The 26811-nt window shown below is 41.0% G+C and overlaps 2 protein-coding genes across 5 annotated transcripts; both read left to right on the top strand.

Annotated features, from left to right (window-relative positions):
• The first annotated feature begins 1932 nt into the window (after positions 1–1932).
• On the top strand, positions 1933–16234 carry setd7 (SET domain containing 7, histone lysine methyltransferase). 2 transcript variants are annotated; one of them, XM_076092107.1, is made up of 8 exons: positions 1954–2367; positions 5200–5329; positions 5562–5763; positions 6026–6215; positions 10629–10710; positions 10820–10937; positions 13916–14073; positions 15662–16234. In XM_076092107.1, exons 1-8 carry the CDS (start codon positions 2256–2258, stop codon positions 15852–15854), a joined length of 1185 nt encoding a protein of 394 aa, XP_075948222.1. In that variant the 5' UTR covers positions 1954–2255; the 3' UTR covers positions 15855–16234. The 2 variants fall into 2 exon arrangements, with proteins under 2 accessions (XP_075948223.1, XP_075948222.1); XM_076092108.1 differs by lacking the exons at positions 10629–10710; positions 10820–10937; positions 13916–14073; positions 15662–16234 and having other exon boundaries at positions 1933–2367; positions 5562–5766; positions 6007–6195.
• A 983-nt stretch (positions 16235–17217) lies between these two features.
• On the top strand, positions 17218–26809 carry LOC142950196 (uncharacterized). Of its 3 annotated transcripts, none has more exons than XM_076092106.1 (6): positions 17218–17676; positions 18194–18253; positions 20349–20480; positions 23792–23938; positions 25886–25927; positions 26352–26809. In XM_076092106.1, exons 1-6 carry the CDS (start codon positions 17512–17514, stop codon positions 26454–26456), a joined length of 651 nt encoding a protein of 216 aa, XP_075948221.1. In that variant the 5' UTR covers positions 17218–17511; the 3' UTR covers positions 26457–26809. The 3 variants fall into 3 exon arrangements, with proteins under 3 accessions (XP_075948221.1, XP_075948220.1, XP_075948219.1); XM_076092105.1 differs by having other exon boundaries at positions 25886–25943; positions 26355–26809; XM_076092104.1 differs by having other exon boundaries at positions 17221–17676; positions 25886–25943.
• Positions 26810–26811: the final 2 nt, after the last annotated feature.

Genomic DNA, 26811 nt, shown 5'->3' with positions numbered 1-26811 from the left:
GTCATGTCCTGCAGTAGGGGTATCCTATACATAGACAAACATGGCTACTTTGGCAGGAGCTTTTTAGTATGGACAACAGTAAGTAGCTGTGATGTAGTCGTGCAGTGTGAATGTGGTAGTGTTTGAATTAGGGAAGGAAACATCATGGCAGAGGAAAGTTAAGGAGAGGGGTCCAAGAAGTTATTCTAATATGTGCTCAGTATGTGGAAGAAAAGTTGGAACCAAACTATTGTCACAGCCCGGCTCAGTGACTGAGACAAACCAGAAAGACCAACAAGCTGGCTGCTAAGAAAAGCAGGTTTATTATCTATTCTTAATCTTGATATTGTAACCTCTTCTCTCCTGTTTCCTCCCCTGCATCTTACACTGTTCACTTTACTCTGAATTGAATGTAGGCATCTCCCCCTCGTCTCCTGGTCCCAATGTTGTTGCCATACTTTGTTGATATTTTTCCTGATGATGCCCTTTCCCTCTGCTTTGGATAACTTCATACATACGTCTACTTTGTTTTCCTTTAGTGCTTGTTTGGCTAGTTTGTCCACTTTTCATTTCCTCTGATACCTACATGGGCCGGTATCCATATAAATATAACTTCAGTGCCTCGTTCTATTGCTCTAGAGTGATTTGACAAGAGAGCCAGGCTGCCAACTGAGGAGGATCTTTAAGGCAGAGCCACACCGGCTCAGGTGTGGCTCATTCAGCTGACGACCCTCCAATCAGCACCTGCAACACATCAGCAACCACACAGGGACACAATTGGATTGGATATTTCTTGGAACAAATTAATTTATGTCCATTAATTTAATGGACATTTACTTTAAAAAATCTCTTCATTACCACAGTAAAGATTTTTCTGTATATGTGTGGTCAGAGATTTCCTCAACTTATATGCATTAGTCATTGTGTGGAATTATTGAGAAAATAGTTTTTATAGCACCTCAAATATTCAGAAATGTACCCGTTTCTTGGTACAAATGTATGAGTTTTAATTTGAAATATCTCTTAATTAGGACAGTAAAAATGTCTAATATTCAGTATGGGTGGAGTCAACGATGTCCTCAAAACATGTATATCAGTCATTGTCTGGACTTATTGAGAAAATACTTTTTATTACACTTCAAATATCCATTTATTAGATATTTTCTCAATTCAAATGTATGACATTTACTTTGAAATATCTCTTAATTAGGACAGTAAAAATGTCTAATTTTCAGTATGGGTGGAGTCAACGATGTCCTCAAAACATGTATATCAGTCATTGTCTGGACTTATTGAGAAAATACTTTTTATTACACTTCAAATATCCATTTATTAGATATTTTCTCGATTCAAATGTATGACTTTTACTTTGAAATATCTCTTAATTGGTACAGTCAAAATGTCTTATTTTCTCTATGGGTGGAGTCAACGATGCCTTGATTACATATACATCAGTCATTGTATGGAATTATTGAGAAAAATATTTTTGTAGCAGCTCAAATATTGTGATATTAGCCTTTTTTTGTCCTGAACATATATGCATTAGTCATTGTGGGGAATTATTGAGAAAAACATTTTCATAGCACCTGAAAAACTTCAGAAATTTGCCATTTGAAGATATAAATTCAGTTCAGAGTTTTTGCTTCGTAAAACATCTTAATTGACTGTCAGTCAGGTATTATTAATTTCCAGCAACCCTCAAATCAAAGAATAAATACACTTTATGCACAATTTAGGTGTATTTTCCCTTTAACTCACGAGATGATGGTATCATTTTTTATACTTATTGGAATATAATTAATTTAATCTCATTTCATTATGCAATATGTATACTTTGTTGGCATCTTATTTTGAAAGCCGGATGTTCGTCTGTAGAAAACCGGAAGTTTTCACGTTAATCTTTCCGCTAACTTTGCAAAATCCTTCGCTCGCTCCCGTCCTGTGCCGTTTGGTTGCGTTTACCGTAAGTTTCAGCGTATAGGTGCACTACAATTTAAGTGTCTGCTGAGTTGACCACGGAGATCTGAGTGTCTGCTGACTTGACCGCAGTCCGAGAGACGATGTGGTCCCGTTTGCTCTCAAATCAGAATTCTTTCGCAAAGACTGCATATCTGCAAGATGAAAGTCCCATTTGAACTGATTTCAAATACATTAAAAAAGCAATAGTGCCAATTCGTGTCAGTTCTGAGTATTTCCCTCTACAGTGACAAGTTTCGGGATCAAGAGGAGAACTCGGATAGAAAGAGGGATCAGTTGTCATATCATGCGATGTCCTAATGACGCCACATGGGTGGCAGGAAAAGCAGTCAGTGCTGTGGCGTGGTGGGTATCCAGCAGCTTCGTCCGGCATGGACAGCGATGATGAAAATACAGAAGAGGTCGTGGAAGGTAAGAAACATATTCCTTTTATTGTGTTCCCCTGTAAACGACGAATTGGTCTATATGCACGGGGATTCTCGGTTGATTTGAGATTCGGAGTTTTCCGTAAATCTCAAAGAGTCAGTCTGCCGCTGGGCCCGCCGGGTAACCTCAGAGCGCCGGGGACTTTCTTTATGCAGGGAATCCGCTTGACGGGGTAGTCCGGGCGGCCTGGGTAATACTAGTGTCCCGCTGCTGGCTCCATTTGAACCAGGCACGAGATGGAAACACGATAGGTTACATGCGAGTCTCACCAGAGTCTCACCAGTCTTCTCCACATGTTGAGGAGCTGTGCAGTTTTCTTTCTTTGGCTCTCTTGTGCCGACGTGAGCGGTCAGAATGCGATTTATTTCACAGAAATGGAGTTGTTTAAGTTCGAAGAAGTGGATGAATGAAAAGTGCGTTATGTGACATACACTCTTGTTTTATGAAAACCAAATGCAAAAGTGGACAATGGTCACCAAATGTTGGCCTCTCTTTGCTATTCGCACCTCGTGGAACATTAGCACTTATGAATTGTTGGGGTCTACTAGTAAATTGTGACCACTAATATATCAATAGTTTCTATGAAAGACAACACTTGATTAACAAAAGTCATGGTATGCCTCACCGGGAGAGATATCGATAGTGGCCACAAGACTTTACAATAATGACAGATAATGGGCAGATTTCACAAAGTCTCAAACTACTGCTATTTCAGGGGTTTCTTTCTATTATGTCTACAGTTTATGTAGCCCATCACGTTCTATGTATTTTTTTCATGTCTAATCGGCATGACTAATCAGAGGGTTCTAAAAATATATTTGTAGAAATGCTAAGATGCGGGAAGCTTGAGAGTATTTTGCACTTTGTTTTACCTTTTTTATTTTATCACCTTACAATTCCTGAAAAATGCTGCACATAGTGAAGATGGACCCTTTTAGAAAATTCCCTGGACCATGCAGATCCACTCATATCTCATCAAAGTGACAGAGAGGCATCTAAGCACCTCTTATGAAACATTTACATGCTTTACTTGATAGTTTGTTTCCGTCCAAAGTAAATTCACAATGCCCAACATACTTTCTGTGATACCTTTGGATTTCAAGGTACTGATGAGTTGCCAACTAAATTTCGTTGTATGTTTTTACAATGACAATAAACATCCTTATCCTTATCCTTCAGTTATTATTTGCACAGACTTCATCTTAAGTTGAGTTCTTGACTGCATTACCGTACAAAACAGCCACTACATGACACTTTCTGTTCAGTTTCATTGAAGAATTAGAGTTTAAGGCCAGACCTATTTAGTGATAAATCATGGGGCTAGAGCAGGCATGGGCAAACTATGCCCAGCTGGGCGTTTTAATCCGGCCCGTCAAATATTGGTACAAAATTGTCCATATTATAGTTAAGACTAGGGCTGGGTGGTATACCGGTTTTAATTTCCCGTATGATATGAATTATTCACAAAACATTATACCGGTGCATATCCGAAACAACTGCTGTCTGCTTTCAACAGGCAGCTAAATGTATTCTTTGCCGCTTCTGTACAGCGGTCAGCGCTAGTTGTCTTATATGTATTGAGAGGGAACCCTAGTCATGGTCATAACTTTATAACACAACAATTAACAACCCACAACTAACGCTCTTTAACACAACAGCACACAACAGTCTGTGACACATAAACAATTTGTAACACTAATAATTGTACATTTATAAAATTTCACCGCCGAACTGCATGCTGGGTACAGCTCGCGAGCGAGCCTGCTTGCTAGCACAACAGTCTGCTGGGAGAGGCTCGTCGCTCCACTTACGTTACATTAACGAACCGGAGATGCGCCGATAGAGTTTGACACATATGCAACGCTGATTACCGTGTAATATGTGTGGTATTTGTTATAAATGTACATTGGTGCAAAGAGGGTGATAATAAACTGTACGTGGAGGGGCTTAGGACCCAGGGGAATGTAGGTGAAGGAAACAGGAAGAGACGTAAGACACGCCACACAAACAGCTGTTCACCGCTCGTCACGATCCTGTAGACCAGTGATTCTCAACTGGTGGTTCGTCGCGGACCCGTTTTCAGTGGGTCGCGGGACTTTGCTTTATGCAGCGGAGTTATTCACGCTCCTTTCCAGCATTTACGGCACTTGTTCAGCGGTGCAGGAAAAACACCGACCAATGCGTTGTAAATCACGTCACGTGATGCAGTTTAGCCAATAAAATAAGGGTATTCTGATACGTTTCCTGACTGCAGTGAGATGCACCCACACCGTGACACAGGGGGGAGAGACAAGGAAAGACATTACAGAGCAGAACTCTGATAATGTTAGATGTGACAGTCAAACATTTGTATGATCCGGTCAAAGACTCAAACTGCTAAAAAGACCACAGTCATTAACCTTTACACTAAAAACACTGTGTTGAAAATGACTGCTTAATAATTAAGTGCACGATAAAATATGCAATGCGATTAAAAAAATAAATACTGTGTAAGATCCCAGCTAACTGATGAACACCTCAGATCTGTTCTGAGAATTGCCAGAACCAAACTGACACCAAACGTTGACGCACTGGTTAAAAAGGGTGACCAACAACACTGTTCCTGCTGAAATTAAATTGTAATTTATATTAGTTCACACAAACACTCCATTCATCTGCTACTGGCCCGGCCCGTCTGTCAAATTTTAAAACTCAATGTGGCCCCCGAGCCAAAAAGTTTGCCCACCCCTGGGCTAGAGGTAGAGTTTGGGTCAAATGCTACTGAGGGAGATCCGTGTGCGTGTGTGTGTGTGTGTGTGTGTGTGTGCGTGTGTGTAGGTCCATTGGATGAAGATGATCAGCCCCATGGGTTCTGCACAGTAACCTATTCATCTAGTGATCGTTTTGAAGGACACTTTATTCACGGAGAGAAGAATGGCAAGGGAAAGTTCTTCTTCTTTGATGGAAGGTACTGCAAAGATAAGGCCCTAATACTCGTATGTATTCCGTTGTAATAGTATACAATCAGCAATATGTGTAATATTTTATTACAGTTAGGCACACATTTATAAGCAGTAACGTATTATCAGCACTGTGTGTATTTACATGCACACTAATAATTCCATTCTGACCATACTTGCCTTCAGGTGATTTGCTTTAGTTATACTAATTGCAGCCCTCTTTCTTCTGTCTATTCATAGTGCACTGGAGGGTTTCTATGTAGATGATGCTCTGCAGGGCCGGGGGCTGTATACAGATGAAGATGGAGCTGTCCTCCATGGGACCTATGTGGATGGAGAGCTCAATGGACCCGCTCAGGAGTGCAATGCAGAGGGCCGTCTGGTGTTCAAGGGCCAGTACAAAGACAACAACCGCTGTGGGGAATGCTGGATCTACTACCCTGTGAGTCAGCTCAGTGCTCACTGCAACACAGTGGCACTGGTTGCATGTATGGAGAATTCACTTGGTTACATGACTTCAAGCCCTTCTGAGGCCCTAATCAGAATATATATATTTTATCTATATGCCACTGAATGTTCTCTAAAGCCTTGTTTAAGACATAGGCAGAAATATGATACACTTCATGTAGTAGAAGTAAAGTAAATGTTTACTGTCTGTTAACTGTGTGTATTGTACATGTTGGTGTGTACTGTGGTGCATCTAGGATGGAGGCTGTGTGTTTGGGAAGGTGAATGAGGACGGGGAGATGACTGGTGACTCCGTAGGGTACATCTACCCTGGCGGGCACACGGCTCTCTGTGGAAGCTTTGTGGATGGAGACATCATTGAGGCTCGCCTTGCCACCATGATCACCACCGAGAGTGGAAGGCCACGCTTCGAAATCACACCGAACAGTAAGGAGTTAAGATCTGTTACCACTCATCTGTGTTATGTACACAACTGCTATTTATAGGTAGGCACTGATGCGACATGTCTTTTGAAAGCTAAGATTATTGTGATTCGATTTATGCAAACCATTTCAAGATACAGTCACAACAGCAGGTACAATCAACGTCTCTGTCAGACCACCAACCCACAAACAAACATTTGCAAAATCAAGGCAACTCACCGATGAAGCTTGATAGTATTCCACCCCTCGATAATATTCCAACAAAAACGGTCTTGTTACATTGCCAAAGGTGCAGACGATCCAATCCGGTAAAATATTTAGTCCAAAACACATTATTACGTCCATAAATACCCACGGACTGATGTTGCATCATTTCAAATTAGCCGGCAGATATGCCTATCTATGTATTTTCGAACGTAACTTCAGTTCGCATGTAAACACTGACGCTCTCTGTGTCTCAAAATGACGTCTGCACTCTGACCTTTAGATTGACACCTCATTTGACCCAATAGGAGCTTCCATGTCCTGTCTACAGCCTAGAATAGCCAACGAGAGTCCGCGTTGAAGGAAAGTGCCTGCCCCTCTTCTTTCGTGTAAAGCTCGAGCCAATTGCAACCGATCGTTCTGATGACTGACGCTTCGTATACAGTGCATCCGGAAAGTATTCACAGCGCTTCACTTTTTCCACATTTTGTTATGTTACAGCCTTATTCCAAAATGGATTAAATTCATTATTTTCCTCAACATTCTACACACAACAACCCATAATGACAAAGTGAAAACTGTTTTTTGCAAATTTTTGCAAATCTATTAAAAATAAAGAACGAAAACATAACCTGTACATAAGTATTCACAGCCTTTGCTCAATACTTTGTTGAAGCACCTTTGGCAGCAATTACAGCCTCAAGTCTTCTTGGGTATGATTCCACAAGCTTGGCACACCTATTTCTGGGCAGTTTCTCCCATTCTTCTTTGCAGAACCTCTCAAGTTCCATCAGGTTGGATGGGGAGCGTCGGTGCACAGCCATTTTCAGATCTCTCCAGAGATGTTCAATCGGGTTCAAGTCAGGACTCAAGGACATTCACTCAAGGACATTCACAGAGTTGTCCCGAAGCCACTCCTTTGTTATCTTGGCTGTGTGCTTCGGGTCGTTGTCCTGTTGGAAGATGAACCGTCGCCCCAGTCTGAGGTCCAGAGCGCTCTGGAGCATGTTTTCATCGAGGATGTCTCTGTACATTGCTGCATTCATCTTTCCCTCAATCCTGACTAGTCTCCCAGTTCCTCCCGCTGAAAAACATCCCCACAGCATGATGCTGCCACCACCATGCTTCACTGTAGGGATGGTATTGGCCAGGTGATGAGCAGTGCCTGGTTTCCTCCAGACATGATGCTTGGCATTCAGGCCAAAGAGTTCAATCTTTGTTTCATCAGACCATAGAATTTTGTTTCTCATGGTCTGAGAGTCCTTCAGGTGCCTTTTTGCAAACTCCAGGCGGGCTGTCATGTGCTTTTTACTGAGGAGTGGCTTCTGTCTGGCAACTCTACCAAACAGGCCTGATTTGTGGAGTGCTGCAGAGATGGTTGTCCTTCTGGAAGGTTCTCCTCTCTTCATAGAACAACACTGGAGCTCTGTCAGAGTGACCATCGGGTTCCTGGTCACCTCCCTGACTAAGGCCCTTCTCCCCCGATCGCTCAGTCTGGCTGGGCGGCCAACTCTAGGAAGAGTCCTGGTGGTTCCAAACTTCTTCCATTTCCGGATGATGGAGGCCACTGTGCTCATTGGGACTTTCAATGCTGCAGAAATTTTTCTGTACCCTTCGCCAGATCTGTGCCTCGATACAATTCTGTCTCGGAGGTCTACAGATAATTCCTTGGACTTCATGGCTTGGTTTATGCTCTGATATGCACTGTCAACTGTGGTACCTTATATAGACAGATGTGTGCCTTTCTAAATCATGTCCAATCAACTGAATTTAGCACAAGTGGACTCCAATCAAGTTGTAGAAACATCTCAAGGATGATCAGTGGAAACAGGATGCACCTGAGCTACATTTTGAGTGTCATGGCAAAGGCTGTGAATACTTATGTACATGTTATGTTTTCGTTCTTTATTTTTAATAGATTTGCAAAAAACTGTTTTCACTTTGTCATTATGGGTTGTTGTGTATAGAATGTTGAGGAAAATAATGAATTTAATCCATTTTGGAATAAGGCTGTAACATAACAAAATGTGGAAAAAGTGAAGCGCTGTGAATACTTTCCGGATGCACTGTAGCCAATGAAATTGACAATAATGATATGCAGCTTCAGGGGTTAGATTTAGAGGCAGAATGTGGAAGTCACTGTTGAAACCGCGAGTCAGGTCCCTGTGTCCGAGCGGTAAATTCAAAGTGTGGTTTTTGAGAGTTTTGGAGAATTTAGGAAAGTAAATAATGGTGAAATAACTTATAAATTACTGTATTTAGACATAAATAAGCTTTAGTTTGAATTATGGATACACAGCCTATGTATGTTACTATGGTTACCATCGGTCCCCAAATGTCCTTTTTTGGAATGTGCCTAGACATACCCTTAGTAAAACATGTGTAAATTAAAGCTGCAAGCACCGATGTACGGGCCCTCGCACCTTCCCGCGTCTTGGGGGTACTGGCGGGACACCGGCAGACGCGGCCGCAAATGTCTTTGACCATCAGACAACGCATCTTGGAGTTCAACGTATTTTTCCAGCATGGACTGTGTGACGCTGGAAATTATGTAGTGCAAATATTCCACCAGTTCCTGTATCCACTATGTGGCGCTAGATAACACGCGCAAACATGCATTATGTTGCTCTATATCAGGGGTCACCAACCTTTTTGAAACTGAGAGCTACTTCAAGGGTACCGAGTAGTACGAAGCGCTACTTATTTGATACAAACTTCCTGAATAACAAAGTTGCACAGATCAGCTTTTAATAATAATAATATATGTGAAGAGACTGTTTGATCACATGTCAGTTAATTATTCCTCACAATAATTATTAATAATGATTTCCACAACAATGATGGTATATCTACACATACATATTTAAACATGCAACTTTTATTTCTGTTAATCTGTTTCAACATTTGAAAGTCAGAGGTATCACATCTCTGATATTTTTGTATCATCACATGATTAAAGCCGGTTACTTTTGCACATAGCGCCTGCTGGTGAATGATGCAGTGGTAATGTAGACATTTTGCGAAGTCTGGGTCACCTTTACATTGCGCAATGAAGCCTGCATGCCGGCCCGTCATCGCGGGAGCCCAGTCTGTTGTCACCGACACCAGCTTTTCTAATGGTACCTTTTTCTCCACGAAGAAACTAGTAAAAAGTCTCGTCTATAGCCGAGCGGGGGATCCAACCCTCCGAGGCGTTCAAACCTCTAGTCTGGGCCTTTTCGGTTGGATTGCGTTGCCTCGCCTCTACCCCCGCCACCCCTGAGTTGTTGCCCCGCGGCCTGTTCCGAGGATTTACGGACCTGACGACGGGGTGCGCTCGAGGCGCGCGTCTGGCACCAACGGGAAGCGCCCGCCATTCGGAACCTGAAAACCTAGTGCGGCGGCCTCGTCCTGGCTGTCCGCCGTGCGCCTCTGGGTACCAAACTCTCTTATGACAAGAAATATTGTCATTTTAAAATCTACACTAATGCAAGCGTTTTTGATTAAAAAAGAACAGCAACTACAATTTTAGGCGGAGCTCCATGGTGACTAGTGCTATTTTTAGAACATGCCCGCGGGCACCGTGTTGGCTACCTCTGGGTTAATGGATCCATTTAGAATTTTGTCCTCTCCTGAAATTGGCCACCTTTGTTTGTCAAGATACAAATCTTTTATCTAGGTGATATGAATAATGTGGAAGTATATGATTTCATGTTACGGTATTGAGTTGTAAGAGATGAGAACTTTTATGAAATATAAAACAAGCAAATATATTTTTGTCAGATTGAAATTTCTGACGAATCAAGGTACTTCATCATATTGATAGAATATTCCAATTTGGCATTAATGGTGTCATACCAACTAAATACTAAATCCGCTCACCCCTCCCTTTCCAAGCGTGACGGAGAACTTTAGTGGCCTTCAGACCGGTGCAACTTTCAAATTTGCAGAATCAGTATGAGCCAAAGTACCTGCGCATGTGTGTTTCAGCAGCACACACACGTACTTTACATGAATGTACAGACAGAATACTCTGCTCTCATTATTTATAACATTAAGGTTTTATAAATCTGACTATTTTTTGGCGTATGAACATTTCCTCATTTGTACGTACGCAAATATTTAGTTTAGATTTCAAGCACTGTTTTATAAATCAGGTAATTATTGTTCAACTTTCACTATTCAAAATTTCCGTAGACATCTGTACACTAGCATGACATACTCTGTTTTTAAGGTCCTGTGTACTCGTACGACAAGTCCACGTCCACCTGTATCGCCGCCCATGCTTTGCTTCCTGACCCTTATGAGAGTCAAAGGTAAGTAAGCTTCATACTGTACATACTGCGAGCCTGATAAATGACATCTCTCTTCCTGAATCTACCATAAGAATTAGAATGTAACTTCCATATTGTTCCTGTGTGTCAGGGTGTTCGTGGCAGACTCTATGATCAAAGGAGCAGGAGAGGGGCTGTTTGCCAAGACGGACGCTGATACTGACACCGTGATGGCTTTTTATAATGGAGTTCGCATCACACACTCTGAGGTATGATACATAGAGTTCATGTAAAGACCCGCAAGGATTGTGGAGCAGCTGAACTCATTTTGAAAAATAAAAATGACAGATTTGAATATTAGTATTATCTGAAATGTTGATAATAATTAAATAAAATCATATTGAGTGTAAGTAAAGTAGTTAAGGGAGCAGAAACGTTTTTAATTGTTTGGTAAAATGTGAATGCAAATAGGAAAAGTTCATTGTGGTTCAGATAGATAGCTAAAAGTAGTGGCTAAATGATTAAAGTTGTTAACTTAATATAATGGAGAAATGATTGAAATATTTAGCTGAAAGTAATAGATAACATTTGAAATGGTTAGCTTATAGTAATCAATAAACAATTTAAATTGTTATATAGAGCAATATACGTTTACAGTTTTGGGGGGTGGGGTGGACACCGACACAAACACTTAAAGGAATCATGGTGTTGACTGGCAGGGAGACTCTATAAATGGCCTGTTTATGCTGTCTACATATTCGACAGAACATTCCTAAAACCAAAAAGAAAACTGAAATAATCCCCTATTCATTCTCTATGTACTGTATTTATCTATCTAATCTGTCTATTTATTTATGTATTTACTTCCCAAGATCAGTCTTGTGCAGCCAGGGGGGAGTATTCCTCCTCTGACAGTCAAGCTGGGTCAAAACCTGTTATCTGGTGGTGACTGGACTTTAGCTGCTTGGGGGGGGGGGGGGTGTGTGTCATTTTTTTTACATCACAAAAACCTGGCATTTAACAGTGTGTAGACTTTTTACATCCACTGTATATCTCAAATACAGAAATGATGGGAGCGTTAGCTCCCATCATTTCCAAAGGCTTCTCAAACAAAGATGTACATGTCCAATACAGAAATGACGGGAGCCATTTGTGGACTGTCCATCACGAATACAAGATTCAATCCAAGAGTATGAATCTAAAATGCAGAAAAGAGAGAAGCGATACCTCAATCGAACCTCAATGACACTACCGGTAACATCAGCGTGTGTATATATTGTGACTAGGGGTGTAACGGTTCACAAAATTCTCGGTTCGGTTCAATACGATACAGTGGTGCCACGGTTCGGTACGTTTCGGTACATTTTCAATCCAACAAAAAAGCAGAAATGCCAAATCCTCTGGTGAGACTCTCAAGGGGGCGTGTCTGATTTGATTCTCTGTTTGGGCTTTTGCTTTTGTTTTTCTTTGATTTCCTTGTTTTCTACGAAATCCACTCACGCACCACTTCAGTGTGAAGCTTGTTCCAGGCCTCTATGAAAAGTAAAAGACTGACCGCTCACTTCATCACGGGAGATTCATAGTCCGGTGCTGCAGACACGCCCCCTCTGTGAGAGTCACACAGACAGCTGCTGCAGACACGCCCCCTCTGTGAAAGTCACACAGACACACACCTGGTGCAGGTGCTGACAGAAGTATCAGAGTGAAGCTAGACAGGCCCAATAGTAATATCCCAGTCACCACAGAAAGGTCTACCCTCTCCCCAGACAATGGAGATATTCTCATCTTTTTGAAAACAATGTCACAGTGCGACATTGTTTTCAAAAAGATGAGAACAGTACACAGTCACAGTAATGTAAACATTATTGTGTATTTGAATGACATAACCTGACAGGAAGTAAACATAGACCCAAGTTGTTGCCGAGCAGTTCAGTTCAGTTGAAACAGTGGAAGCTAGCTCACTGGCTGCTTCTTTCTTTCAGTATTGATCAAAGGACGAGGGTATCAACATACGTCATTTGCACTTAAACTTAACACTTAACTTAACAGAATTAAGTATTCTTGAATGTTATATTTTTATTTATTTATTTCATTTTGTTTCAAATTGGACATCTTCAATATTTGTGTTTTCATGTAAGACTATAGCTCAAAGTTCTTTTCTTCTTGAAGTTCTTTAATTAATAAATGGAAAGCAAAGTTATAATTGAGTCCTCCAATTTTCTTTGTTGATCCGAAAAATGATCCGAACCGTGACTCAAGAACCGTGATCCAAACCGAACCGTGAGGTTTGTGATCCGTTGCACCCCTACTGCTAACCGTGGCTTCAGACGTCCGCTCCATAGGGCATAGATCACGCGGCTTGCTCATCGCTCCATTAACAGCTGCTTCCTCCACAGAAATGCAGACTTTAACTGAACAACAGCTGCTAGTAAAGACAACACGGTCAACAACGCCTGTAATCGGTTGTTTATGTTGAATTAACCATGTAGTCGATCGGTAATCAAGACTGTTGTTTGTGAACATCCGGGAACGGTCACGTGATAGGAGCGTGGCGAATCAGGGAAGGACAGCACGTTACGTCGGGTGGGTTGCCATGTTTGAGCGCAGTCGCTCCACCAATTTCAGCTATATTTTATTTTTCAAAAGCAATTTAATATTATTCAAACGTATTGTTCGGTACGTAATGCGTACCGAACCGTGAGCCCCCTACCGAACGGTTCAATACGAATAAGTGTACCGTTACACCCCTAATTGTGACGTCTTCGGGCAGTAGAAGCCACACTGTCAAAAAATTTTGCGGAATTTTCTAGTATCGCAAATGTTGTTGAAATGTCTACACTCCATTCACATTCCCACTGCCAGGCAATTACTGTTGCAGTATTTTTTTTTTCATCAGGTTATATAGCCTCCAGAATAATACGTGTGTGTGTGTATATGTATGTGTGTATATATGTATGTATGTATGTATATGTATGTATGTATGTATGTATGTATGTATGTATATGTATGTATGTGTATATATATATATATATATATATATATAATTTTTTATTATTTTTTTTTTTAATTAATTTTGTTCCCCTTTAATGTAATGAATAAATGTTTGAAATATTTTGCTAAAAGTATTGGATGAATGAGAAAATGAGTACCACCCTTCACGTGTATTCTTAGGTTACCTCTGTCATTTTGCAGTATTTATACTTATTTAACAATTTTTTGTTGTCTTTTTACAAATAAATAAACTCAGGTGGACAGCAGAGACTGGGCACTGAATGGGAACACAATCTCATTGGACGAGGATACGGTCATCGACGTCCCTCAGCCATCTGACCAGACGGAGAGATACTGTGCGTCTCTCGGTCATAAGGCAAACCACTCCTTCATCCCCAACTGCAAATATGATGCGTGAGTACAAACGGTCAGAAGCAGAGAACAGGGAAGGGAAGAGAGGCATACTTTTTCAAAATAAGATTCATATTTTGAGATTTAAAGTTAATTGACCCTTTGCAGAACCCTGCCCCTTGCTGCTACTGCATCAAGCTGTCAGAGCGACCATAAAGCCCACACTGTCACTAATTGCAGTCCCTTAAATATCTACTTTTTGGAAAAAGCGATGTCAGAGAGAAGCAGACAAAAGGGTCTACAAGGATACATTTGAAGGATATATCCAGGTTGTCAAACTGATTCAGCAGTAAAATTAGGTTTTAAAAACCTAAAGCTAAAGCTTGTAGATCACAATGTAAAAGTGAGCCACCACGTCACCTGGCGCTCGAGATGGAAAACAATGAAATTCAGGAACAACACTGTTCCTGTAAAGTTGGGTAGGTCTTTATTCACTGTTACAGCTATAGAAAAGCAAAAGCATTATGTGTGTGTGCTTTCGTTATACCTTCAGTAGCTAGCATAGCAAAGAAGTGGTAAAGCTAGTTAATGAAGTGCTAGTGTACCCTGCTAATGTTACCTATACAGGTGTTTCCTGTAAGGGCAGCTGCAGTATGTACTTAAAGTAAAAAGAAAAACAATGGGATTTGGAACGCAGCTCTTGTTGGATTTCTCGGCGGCCATCTTTGATTGGGACATCTTTGTATTTTGACCTTGTCAATCATTTAGTTTTTTATGCCATGACTTCAGTCACCATTTTGAACCCGGAATGCCATCCTAGCTGGGTAATTGATATTAATGTATTATCATGATTCATTATTAATAAATACTTTGCTATGTTAATTGTATTGATATTCATGGTTATCTTTAATATTTGCTAATAACTAGACCAGCACACATTTTTCCCATAACCATGTAGCAGAAATACACCATTGACTTACAAAGCATTCAACCTTTTAATTACTGTCACAAGGATAACGACCTCTCTGCATTGATCAGGCCAACTTTCCTCCTGTTTATATATTCCTTTCTTCTGATTCCATCACTATGGAACCACAATGTTTACTGGTTTACTAGTGTGAACTAACACTTGTTGTGAAGTGCATACATATCCTATACCATAGTTGTCACCATCTATTGCAACAAATTGTAACAAAAAGGAGGAAAGTGATAAATGTTGCGTGGCCCAGAAACAGACAGGAAGCGATCCACAAATATGCAAAAGTCAATTCATGTGTAAATGGGTCCACAAATGCATATCACTTCATGTAAACATGGAACATGTTGATGCTAAAGTGAAATATGGGTTTACAGAGGAAATTGTGTATATTTGCAAATCACTCTATTGTTTGGGGATAGTGAAATATTGGTGGATCATGGTACACGTCGTCTTCTGTGGGTTACAGATATTGAAGTGCAATAAAAACTTTTTTCTCTCTATCAAATCTTTAATAAAGGCCCATTATGCCCCAAAATAATTTAAATAGTTGATTTATGGTAATAGTGAGTTATTGTCTAGCATTATAACATTTATCATTACAAAAGCATCGTGAAGTCATTTTGGTTTTCTTTCTTTTCAGAATTTGAAAGTCTTTTTGTTTTGTTTGTGCAGGTTTGTCCACCCTCGTTTTGGGCCCATCAAGTGTGTCCGAACCTTGAGGGCTGTGCAGAAAGACGAGGAGCTAACGGTTGCTTATGGCTATGATCACGAGACACCTGGGAATAATGGCCCTGAGGCCCCTGATTGGTACAAGCAGGAGCTGAAAGAGTTCCAGCAAAGACCGGCGGCTCCCACTAGCCTGTGAAAATACACATGAATTCCTGTAGACAATAAAACACCCCTCTACCTGTACTACCACCTTACAAGACTCCTGTAGCATTATGGCTCAATATCCCCTGCAGCTACAAACCTCTCATAGATGTTTGAGAAGTTGTCATGCTTTATGTGGTATTCAAATGTAATACTCCTTGAGCAACTCTGTATGAATGGGAGCTTTGGAGGCCTAAGCAACAGGACTGTGCAAAAAACCAAATGTTGTTAGAGGAGACATGTCTCAGGCTGAAGGTGATGTTCTGTCTGATTTTACCAGTGTCCTCTTTATCACATATTACTGGAAATAAAGATTACACACTCATGGGTGGTGCTTATACATTTAGGATATAATGAAAAAACGATTACAACTTTCTCATTTACACTGTCTATTTCTTCACCTAACTGTTTATTTGTTTTTCGCAGCAGCTGCAGTTTACTTAACAATGCTCCCCTCGAGGTTTAGGGTTTAACAGCACTATTTAACGGTAGTATTTATCTTACGTTTAATCGGTTTAGCTCACACCTCATTTGAACTAATTCAGCTGTCCCAATCCATGTATGAAGAGTATATTTATCACAGTGACTCATTTATTATGAGTATCTGAAATTGGTGAAAAACTATTTTCAGAGCTTTTTAGGGCTGGTTTGTAATGTAAGGACTAGTAGAAAAGAATGGATGCTCTACCACTGCAGCAAAGGCCTGCACTGAGCGTGTTCCACTTATCTGTGTCCATATGCTACAAAATAAAGCCCAATGTAAAGAAAATTATATTAAATTAGTTCTAGTGTATTTTTGCTACTAATGATAGTTTCATGTTATTAGTATTGAAAAATAAAACACTGCACCACTGCTAAAGACAAAATGGCAAACTAAATTTTACTTTTTATATCTTGAGATTTGAGGATCAGAATGAAGACCTGTCTAAGAGGTTATGCTAAAGTGGATTACTGTAGTGTTGAAAGCTAGGTAGCTAAGCTGAAATCCTTTAAAATAATTGTATTCATATTTGTCATACACCTGGTGATGCAGAGCTCATCTTGCTTGAATTTGGCAAAACATTTTTTAGCAAATTAGTTTTTTGAACATTTATTATGTGGTACAGTGCCTCATGTAACCAATATTTGCAGGTAGTATCGGGAATTAACATTTTTCCGGCAGGCCAGTGTAATGTTCCCCATTCTACAGGTCAAATGTAGAGACCTATTACAGGTTTTGGCGCATAAATTATAACTCACAAATCCTTATATTTAATTGAGGGAAATACAGCTTTTGGTGAATCTGTTTTAAATCGGTAAATCCTACCGCGGGAGTAGGGGGCGGGGCTTGACTGCCTGAGAGTCCAAACTCTGGGCATTAAACGCTCTGTCCTTTCCACCTGCTGCCGGTCAGCAAGTTAATGGATAAACTTGTAGCTGCTGAGCCAACAGTGAAACCAGCCTGCTGCCCGGAACACACAGCTGGAGAGAAGTCTTTCAGAAACAGCTGCCATAGTTGTTACCACCGGGACTCGTGTTTTTGACTAAGAAAGCCCACAAAAGTATCAAGGCGAGTCTAACGAAGTTTCACCCACGAGCTCAAGCCGTCTCCTCTGACCGTGGAGAGATCGGTAGCAGGCATAGCAGCGGGGCTTTGTAGCTGTAAACCGGAGATGGGCCGATACAGATACTTCATTTTCAACCAGAAGAGCGTGCTCGTCCACGGTATCCTCCAGCTGGCTTGTGCGGGTCTTTGTGTGGTGTGTGGGTTCATAGACGCTGTTTTCCGCAACGATACCCCGCTGAGTACCACCAGGACACCGGTGTGGGGAGGACTGGTGAGCTGTCGATCCTCTATCAGAAAGTCTTCAGTAGTAATCAACACGGCCTCGTGAAGCGCTATCACAACGGGACTGATGTATATTATGACCACCGGGAGTACGGGCTCTTCTGAATGGCGAATAACGTCCAGGTTAACTGGCTTCAGTCAGATATTCATGTGTAAATCATGACGTCACATGCTTTCAAACATAATAATCGTGTATATATACATATTCATATTTTAATTTACAAATGTTGAAGATCTGTATTTTAAAATTGGCATATCAACTCAATTAACTCAAAACAGCCACTTTTCATTTAGTTCTTGTTATTCCAATATATTTATCGATAAGGCAACGGTAGATCTCCTGAATATTGAATGGAGTCTGGTGTGAACCTTGTGTAAGAGATAACGGGACTAATAACAACAACATGTTGAAGTCGCGTGCCTTGCATTTGGCGAGCAGCCACGCCTTTGTTCCTGCCTGCTGCTTTGTCCGTCGTTTTGCTCAGGCCATTCTCACTTCCTCTCAGGTCATGGCCTCTCCAGGTGTACTGGCGCTGTTTGCCTCCCAACGGAAGAACTCCATCCTGGTAAGTGTGGTGGTTCCTCACTCTTCTTGTCTCTGTATGTAGACTCTTTCTCCAGGCAAGTGGAGTTCTCCAACACGTGTTGGAATACTTTCCTCACTGAAACAAAAGTAGAAAGAACACTATTCATTCAGACACACTGAATTCATAATATCATAGCACACCTTATTTATTTTCAATAATTATGTTTAGGATTTTGATCTCCTACCTCTGTTAGCGTAGCTTATGTATATATTCACCAAACATACATTCGGAAACATTCTACCTTTTCTCAGCAGTGGTGTGCACAGACACACTGTGACACTACATTGTAACCCAATGAAGCCTCAGCCTGACCGTGGAGTCCAAGGCTGTGAGGAACTTTGGGTTTAACAGAGAATTAGATACTATAGCCCGACCAACACTGGGTTTTTGAAGTTCATACTGACATAAGTTTCAAAAATTAAAATTTCTATCAACGATCTTTATATGTAACTTTTCAGATTTTTAAGGAATATTGTGTAGCAATTAGGAGGCTCTATTGGCAGAAATGGAATATGAAATGATTCCAAAAATAACTTAAATTACTGAGGAAATCAGGGGTCTTCTGAAAATAAGAAATGTAGTGTTTTTGTGACATTGAGCCATTTATAGATAGTTTATATGTTTAAAAACAGCTTTTTTGACAAGTAAAGATTATACAGCTGGTGACCCTAAAACAGGGGTCGGCAACCTTTTCTATCCAAAGAGCCATTTTGCCCTATTTTCCACCAAATAAAATTCGTGCTGCAAAATTATTTATTTGATATCACAGCTTATAAAGTTGTATATATAGTTATATTATATATACAAAAACTATAGTTTGTTGTATTTATGACAATATAGAACAAGAATAAAGACAATTCTTGACTTTTTTTTTGCAATTTTACCTGATATAACAATATCAAACTCTTATGAAGAGCTCAGTTTGCTGCAGCAGCTGAGAAATCGCTCTTTTTCGCTCATCTCCAGCGTGATACTTTTCAGCAAATGCTGTGTGCTTGTTCTGGAAGCACACAGGTAAGTCAGCATCGTTGGCAGTGAAAGCAAATGAAGACGTCCACGCAGAGTTAAACTCTCTATTTTCATCCGTGACTTTTCTTTTTTTGGATTTATCCATTGATAGTTTACAGAGGGCGGGGGTCTGAAAATCATGATTAGCCACCTGCAGGGAAAAGCGCTTGACAGAGGTAGAGGATTTAACTGCCTGTGGGAATAATTAACATATAATATTCTGTTCATTCTTGCTTACAAATTATATTCTCTCTGAACACGTTTCTCTTTTTGGAGAGAGTCATGTGAGATAACTTCTTCGATTAACGCAATTTGCCTGCTCTTCTTTCTATTTCCTCGTCTCAGCCCCGTGTGTCACGGTGTGTGTAAACCTCGCTCGAGTCAGGAAACTTGTCAGAATACCCATATTTGATTGGCTGAGCTGCATCACCTGATGTGATTTGCAATGCATTGGTCGGTGTGTTTCCTGCACCGCCGAACAAGTGCCGTAAATGCTGAATAAGAGGCGCCGGTTAAAGTGTAGACTCGGTGCCTAATATGTAAAATTCCGAATGATCTATCGGTTTTAGTTCCTGGGTCCAGATCCGGTGCGCCAGTTGGGGACCACTGATGTAGACTCAGGGAGCCGCAACAGAGGGGCTAAAGAGCCGCATGCGGCTCGCGAGCCGCAGGTTGCCGACCCCTGACCTAGAGTAATCTCACTTTCATCTAAAATGGAGGTGAGAACACACAATGATGCGATTCGGAAGCACCCTACTTCAGGCCAAAGAATACTGTGAATGGGTCAAGCTCTATTCGACACAAGATAGAGAGGGCCAGGCCAGTGGGAGTTCTCTGCTACCCCACAGTAAGACTTTGAACTCGCATAGAGGCATGACTCCTCTCTGCATGATGTTTGTCAAATGAACCTAAAATATTCTAATTGGATTACATTCTGTAAACTAAACTGTATATTAAGGAATTAAATGAATAATCAGTCAGAAAAAGAAATGCACAAATTCTCTCTATCTTACACAAATGTACAAACTGTCCATTTCTTTTGCCAAACTTGTCTTCCCTTCCCCAGGTGAGTGTGATGGTGTTCGCAGCCGGACTCTCCTGTGTGACTGCAGTGTTTGTATCAGGTTACTCCTGTCTGACACTCACCTACGGAGAGGAGGACAAAGAGGTCTTCCACCACCACGACAGTCCTCAAGTGGTAACCATCATACACACACACACACACACACACACACACAGAGAGAGTACACACACAGAGTACACAGGTATTGGATCATTAATGTTGTAGTAACACCTGTGATTTGCCTCTAGGGAAAATGCATGTGAATACCTGGCCCTAACAAAACAAGCTAAAACTAAATGTAAAAAAACTAGTGCTGGGCAACGATTACAATTTTTAATCGCATGATTTGTTTTTGCGATTAATCGCATTGTTACTTTTATTTAAAAAATACGAAATATGAACAAAAGTGCAATAACATTTGGTTTGCAAACACTTTAAACACATCAGGTTCTTGTTAACAGCAGTATTCCCTTTACACAGTAGCAGTTATAATGATTCTGATAATAGATATTCAGCCGGTGTTCACAACTTTATCTTCATGTGTGTAAAAGATGCAATTTAAATATACACCTTGAAACCTGCAAACCTATCTACGTCATGTTTTTATGTTTGTTAAATTCTCAGTAGTGATAACTAAATGATGCTTATTACACATATTACAAACAAAACACTTTAAAAACTCTAAAATAATAATGTAAATTAATCATTGCTTTTTGGTATTTTGGTCAGACGGCGGCAGCAGCAGCAGGAAGTGACGCCACACAAACACAGCTGTTCACCGCTCGCTGCCCGGTTCTTGTGTTAAAAATGTCCGCTTAATAATAATAAAAACAAATGCGTTAACGTGCGATAAAATAATTGTCTGCGTTAATTAATGAATGAGTTAACGCAATAATAACTCGTTAACTTGCCCTGCACTAAAGAAAACTAAACAAACTTTCTGAAACACTTAAACTAAACCAAAACTAGCAAACCCACTCTGAAAACCAGTGGAGGGCCGTCAGGGCCAGCTAAGCCTTCTCTGCTGGCCTAGACACTGACAGAATCCCAAAGTTATATCTATTTTATAATTTAATTATTTTTCCCATTATCTTATGTTCTCATTGCACAGCTACTGTCTTCCTCAGTTGCTCTGCTTCCAGTACAGCTTGTTTTAAGGAGAGCTTTTATCCAATCAGATTTCACCTCTGTGCTGTCGCTAAGTAAAACAATCTGCCCGAGGCCTTCAGAATTACAAGTGAATCCCTTTGCAGTTTAAGTGAATGGGGACGATATTGTGTTGGAGGATAATGTTTGGAGGACCTAAAGACTTATTGGCTCAGTTGAAGGTTTTTTCCACAACAGCGGAAAATACAGGATGGTAAAATGGTTAATGGACTGTACTTGTATCGTGCTTTTGTAGTCTTCCAACCACTCAAAGCTCTTTAACACTACACACTGATGACAGGGCTACCATGCAAGGTTCCACTTGCTCATCAGCGCTCTAACTAATCATTCATACAACATTCACACAATGGAGAGGGAGCAATTTGGGGTTAGGTGTCTTGCCCAAGGACACATTGACATGGACTTGTGGAGCCGGGGATGAAACCGATCCTCTGATTTAAGGACGACGCTGCTCTCTGAGCCACAGTGGCCCTTCAGGGTTGGAGGAGCTGCAGCATTTATTTCTGCTCAATCTGCAACTTCCACTGTACATTCACTTTAAATATAACCGCTAAACTAACTCTCTTCTGCCACGCTGCCAATTAATTTTCTTGCACAAATTTGCCGCTACTCTCTCTCACTTCACTGCTCACTTCCCACTACACTCACACTGGCTCTGCTATTCTCTAACTGACCTGCGCTACTCTTACAACAACTGGCTCTGGATAGGGCCTTCTCGTATTGGCCTCCGTGGTTCTCCTACACACTTTGCACATGGGAGAAGTTTCAACTGGTTGCAATCTGCAACCTCCCTGCTAGATAACACCAGATCTTTCACACTGGAACTTTAAATACTTGCTTTGACTAAAAACAGATCTTGTCATCAGTAGTTTTTAATTACTATTATAAGCTGCTTGAAGCTAGTGGTAAAAAGTTAAACAGGTCACAATTCCCTCTCTAATAGTGATTGTATCAGTGGCGGGCCGTGTGTTTTAAACCTGGGCCTTCAGTGCTGTCCTACTACAGTTGAACTACCTCCTAATAACCTCATTATGACGCCAGCATGACGAGATGCTGCGTCATTAACGGACAATGCATATAGTCAAAATCAACGTAATTAACATAAAATGACACAATAGAAAAATTAACACAGTAGTAACGCTACTGCAGATGTAAAAACACAAAAGCAGTTCACTTACCAAAGCTGCTGTTCACTTAAAGACAAAGTCCATCCACCTTTCTTTGATTACAAAGAGCTCAATGACACGGCTCCAGCAAGAGGTCCTCCTCGATTCATGGACGCCAGTGAAGACAGTCGAGCCTCCCCAGTTGTATTTCTTGAATAGGTTTTAATGCGTTTGAGGGCTGAAAATGTCCGCTCGGCAGAGGCAGCAGATATTGGGATTGTCACCGCCCAACATGTCACGCTAGCCCACTGACCAATCAAGCCGCACGTTAATGCTGACGTACTTGTAGGCCGGCTAGCAGCTCTGACATGTCAAAGAATACGCCAAACATGTCAAACTAAAGATCTGATTGGTTGAAGATTATGACAATCAACAATATCGTCCCCATTCACTTAAACTGCAAAGGGATTCACTTGTGAGTCTGCAGGCCTCGGGTCTCTGTTCTTACCTAGAGACACAGAGGTGAAATCTGATTGGATAAAAGCTCTTCTTAAAACAAGCTGCACTGGAAGCAGAGCAACTGAGGAAGACAGTAGCTGTGCAATGAGAAAATAAGATAATGGGAAAAATATTTTTATAAATTATAATACATGTAGTGTATTTAAGAAAAAGTATTAAATTATAAAATAGATATAACTTTGGGATTCTGTCAGTGTCTAGGCCAGCAGAGAAGGCTTAGCTGGTCCTGACGGCGCTCCACTGATATACCTTCATATTATTATGAAGGAGTAGAACCATCTCAAGGAGGATCAGAAGAAATGGACAGCATGCGAGTTAAATATGAGTGTCACAGCAAAGGGTCTGAATACTTATGACCATGTGATATTTCAGTTTTTCTTTTTTAATAAATTTGCAAAAATTTCTACATTTCTGTTTTTTTCTGTCAAGATGGGGTGGTGAGTGTACATTAATGAGAAATAAAATGAACTTTTTTGATTTTAGCAAATGGGTGCAATGAAACAAAGAGTGAAAAATTTAAAGGGGTCTGAATACTTTCCGTACCCACTGTATATACTCACACACATGTCTGAGGACAGGATTTAATTTCACATCATCACATCTACGACTAGGCTACTTGATACAGGATTTCTACATTCTTTGTCATTTGCTCAGACCTTTGTGCTCCATCGGATGGTGAAGGGGGCCAACGCCACCATACTGCTGACCTGCACCATCTGCCTGGCTCTCTCCTCTCTAATCGCCTACGTGGGCTGCCGTAGTCTTCCCTGCTGTGGCTGCTATGATGCCAGAACCGGATTGGTATAGAAGAACGCAGTCACCACAAATGGCTTAAAAATGAGTTACTGTTGCCTGTCAAGCTGTCTGTTCTCCACTGCACATATGCTGTTTCCACTGATAACTGTGGGAGATTTACCACGCAATAGTCAAGTAGTTTTTTTGAATAACTAGAAAAAAGCAGCCTCTGTCACAGGTGGCTTGTATCAGCTGTAGCCAGCTAGCTGATTAAGCTGATGTTAGCTCCACGAGTTGGTTGAACACCGTCTCCAGCTGACTCGTTTTTAAAAGGATCTTATATGCAGATGTTATTATGGTAAAAGACTAAAGCTGCATGTCTCACACAAAATGGTTAATGATCCATGTAGAAGATATGGAAATAAAAACAATGTTCTTGTATTGCAGTGCATAGCTAGTTAGCCCTAGTATTAAAACGTAAGCTCAGACGTCATTCCTCTCTAACATCACCCTTTTCATTTTTATGTTTGTTGGGAAAGCAAGACAAAGGTTATATTTATGCTTCCCTATTACTATTTTCAAGCAGTGTGTCTCACTTTTAATTTTATGAACAAAAAAGCTTTTGAGTACGAGGACTAAAGCCTCCATTATCTTTCGGTCTCGCGTGCATTGGTTGGCGTGGAATCGGGATGAGGACACGCTTGGATCTTAATACTCTGTGCGGGGTTCTCCTGGTGGCAAACCAACATTTTCAAAGCTCCTCAAAGTTTTCCACATTTGCAACCTTTGCGTATGCAGCGAGCATAAATCGGGCTTAACACACGTCATCTCGGAGAAACCTCACCCAATCTAAGAGAAGCAGGACAGGGCTGCTAGCCTCACCATGAACTCTAATGTAGTAATGTAACACAAAGAAGTGTTAGCTGATGATATGCTGCCTGGCCTTGGGCTGTAATATGTTTGTGAATATTGCTGTCAGATAAGACACTTTGGTGGTTTTTAATGTTCCACTTCTACTTGACAAAGAACAATCTTGTTGATTACACTGAGTACAAGGCTTTTTCCCCCTCTTTGTAGAAAAGAGTGATATTACACCCGTGGACAAAAGTTTTGAGAATGAAGTATTGGTTTTCACAAAGTTTGCTGCTTCAGTGTTTTTAGATATTTTTGTCCGATGTTACTATGGTTACTGAAGTATAATTACAAGCATTTCCTAAGTGTCAAAGGCTTTTATTGACAATTACATTAAGTTTATGCAAAGAGTCAATATTTGCAGTGTTGATGAGAAGTTGCTCTCGGAGGATGTTTTGGTACCTTTATTTATTCATGGCTGTGTTCTGAGGCTACATTGTGAGTGAGCCCACCCCCTTGGCTGAGAAGCAGCCCCACACATGAATGGTCTCAGGATGCTTTACTGTTGGCATGACACAGGACTGATGGTAGCGCTCACCTTTTCTTCAATCAATCGGAAAGGAGATTCATCAGAGAAAATGACTTTACCGCAGTCCTCAGCAGTCGTATCCCTGTACCTTCTGCAGAACATCAGTCTGGCCCTGATGTTTCTCCTGGAGAGAAGTGGCTTCTTTGCTGCTCTTCTTGACACCAGGCCATCCTCCAAAAGTCTTCGCCTCACTGTGCGTGCAGATGCACTCACACCTGCCTGCTGCCATTACTGAGCAAGCTCTGCACTGGTGGTGCCCCGATCCTGCAGCTGAATCAGCTTTAGGAGACGTCCTGGTGCTTGCTGGACTTGTTGGGCGCCCTGAAGCCTTCTTCACAACAATTGAAGCTCTCTCCTTGAAGTTCTTCATGATCCGATAAATGGTTGATTTAGGTGCAATCTTACTAGTAATTCATTTGATCACTCTTCTTAACATTCTGGAGTATATGCAAAATGCCATCATAAAAACTGAGACAGCAGACTTTGTGAAAATTAATATTTGTGTCATCTCAAAACTTTTGGCCAAGGGTGTATTTCCATGGTTGTGATTCTTTTTTGTGTGTATGTTGCAGGAGACACTTGTTCCTCAGTGTGACCCAGGGGACACGGAGATGGTTTGTACTTGGCAAGGTAACTACTGTTAGAGGTTGTCTGTAATGTTGTCTGGGCTGGCTGTGATTGGAAGATCGGCGGTTTAATCCCCGGACCCTCCAGTCTGCTTAGCAAAGTGTCCTTGGGTAGGATACTGAACCCAGAATGTCTCCTGACCATCGGTGTGTGTGAGTGTATGTGAATAATTATTTTAGATCCTGATGTGCAGGTGCCTCTGCCATCATTGTATGACTGTGTGAATGGGTGAACGTTGACATGTTTACAGTGCTTTGACTGCTCGCAATACTAGAAAGACACTTTATAAATGCGAGTCCATTGACTATCCACTACCATCTCCCAAACTAATCCCTGCACCTAGTTGCTGCTGATATTACTGTTTGGCAGTTTTTCTCCTAACAGTCAAGTGATGTAGTTTTCTGTATGCAGCAGGAGGTGACGACAGGCTGTTCAGCTGTCCTGCTCAGTCTACTGACCAGGGCATCAAGGAGGAAGAGGAGGGTCCTTCTAAACCACCTCCATATAGCAGACTGACCTGATACACATCCAGACTTGTCCTACACATTCCTCTTATTCTCTCCATTCCAGAGGAGGGGGATGGTTATGGATTATGTTTCCTTAAAGCTGTGTATTCACATGTCTTCATTACTGGATGGATGGAATGTTGTAAAGAGATAAACGTCATGTGTGTCTTGATTAGACCGAGCACTTTGGACTGTGGCAGTGCCTTCATCTCTCCTTGGCCAAAGGTTTCTGTTGCCAGAGTTGAATACCTGTATATGAATGAATGAAATGCCTAATTTACTGTATGCTATGTTCACAATATATAAATCTAAGATATTTTGTGTATTTAATAAATAAAACCTTTTTTTAAAGAGATCACAACATG

This window comes from Anarhichas minor, unplaced genomic scaffold (genome assembly GCF_050575085.1).
Source record: "Anarhichas minor isolate MPS153535 unplaced genomic scaffold, ASM5057508v1 ptg000015l, whole genome shotgun sequence".
Lineage (NCBI taxonomy): Eukaryota > Metazoa > Chordata > Actinopteri > Perciformes > Anarhichadidae > Anarhichas > Anarhichas minor.
The sequence above is the reverse complement of the archived record's forward strand: the minus strand, read 5'-3'. Positions and strand labels throughout refer to the sequence as shown.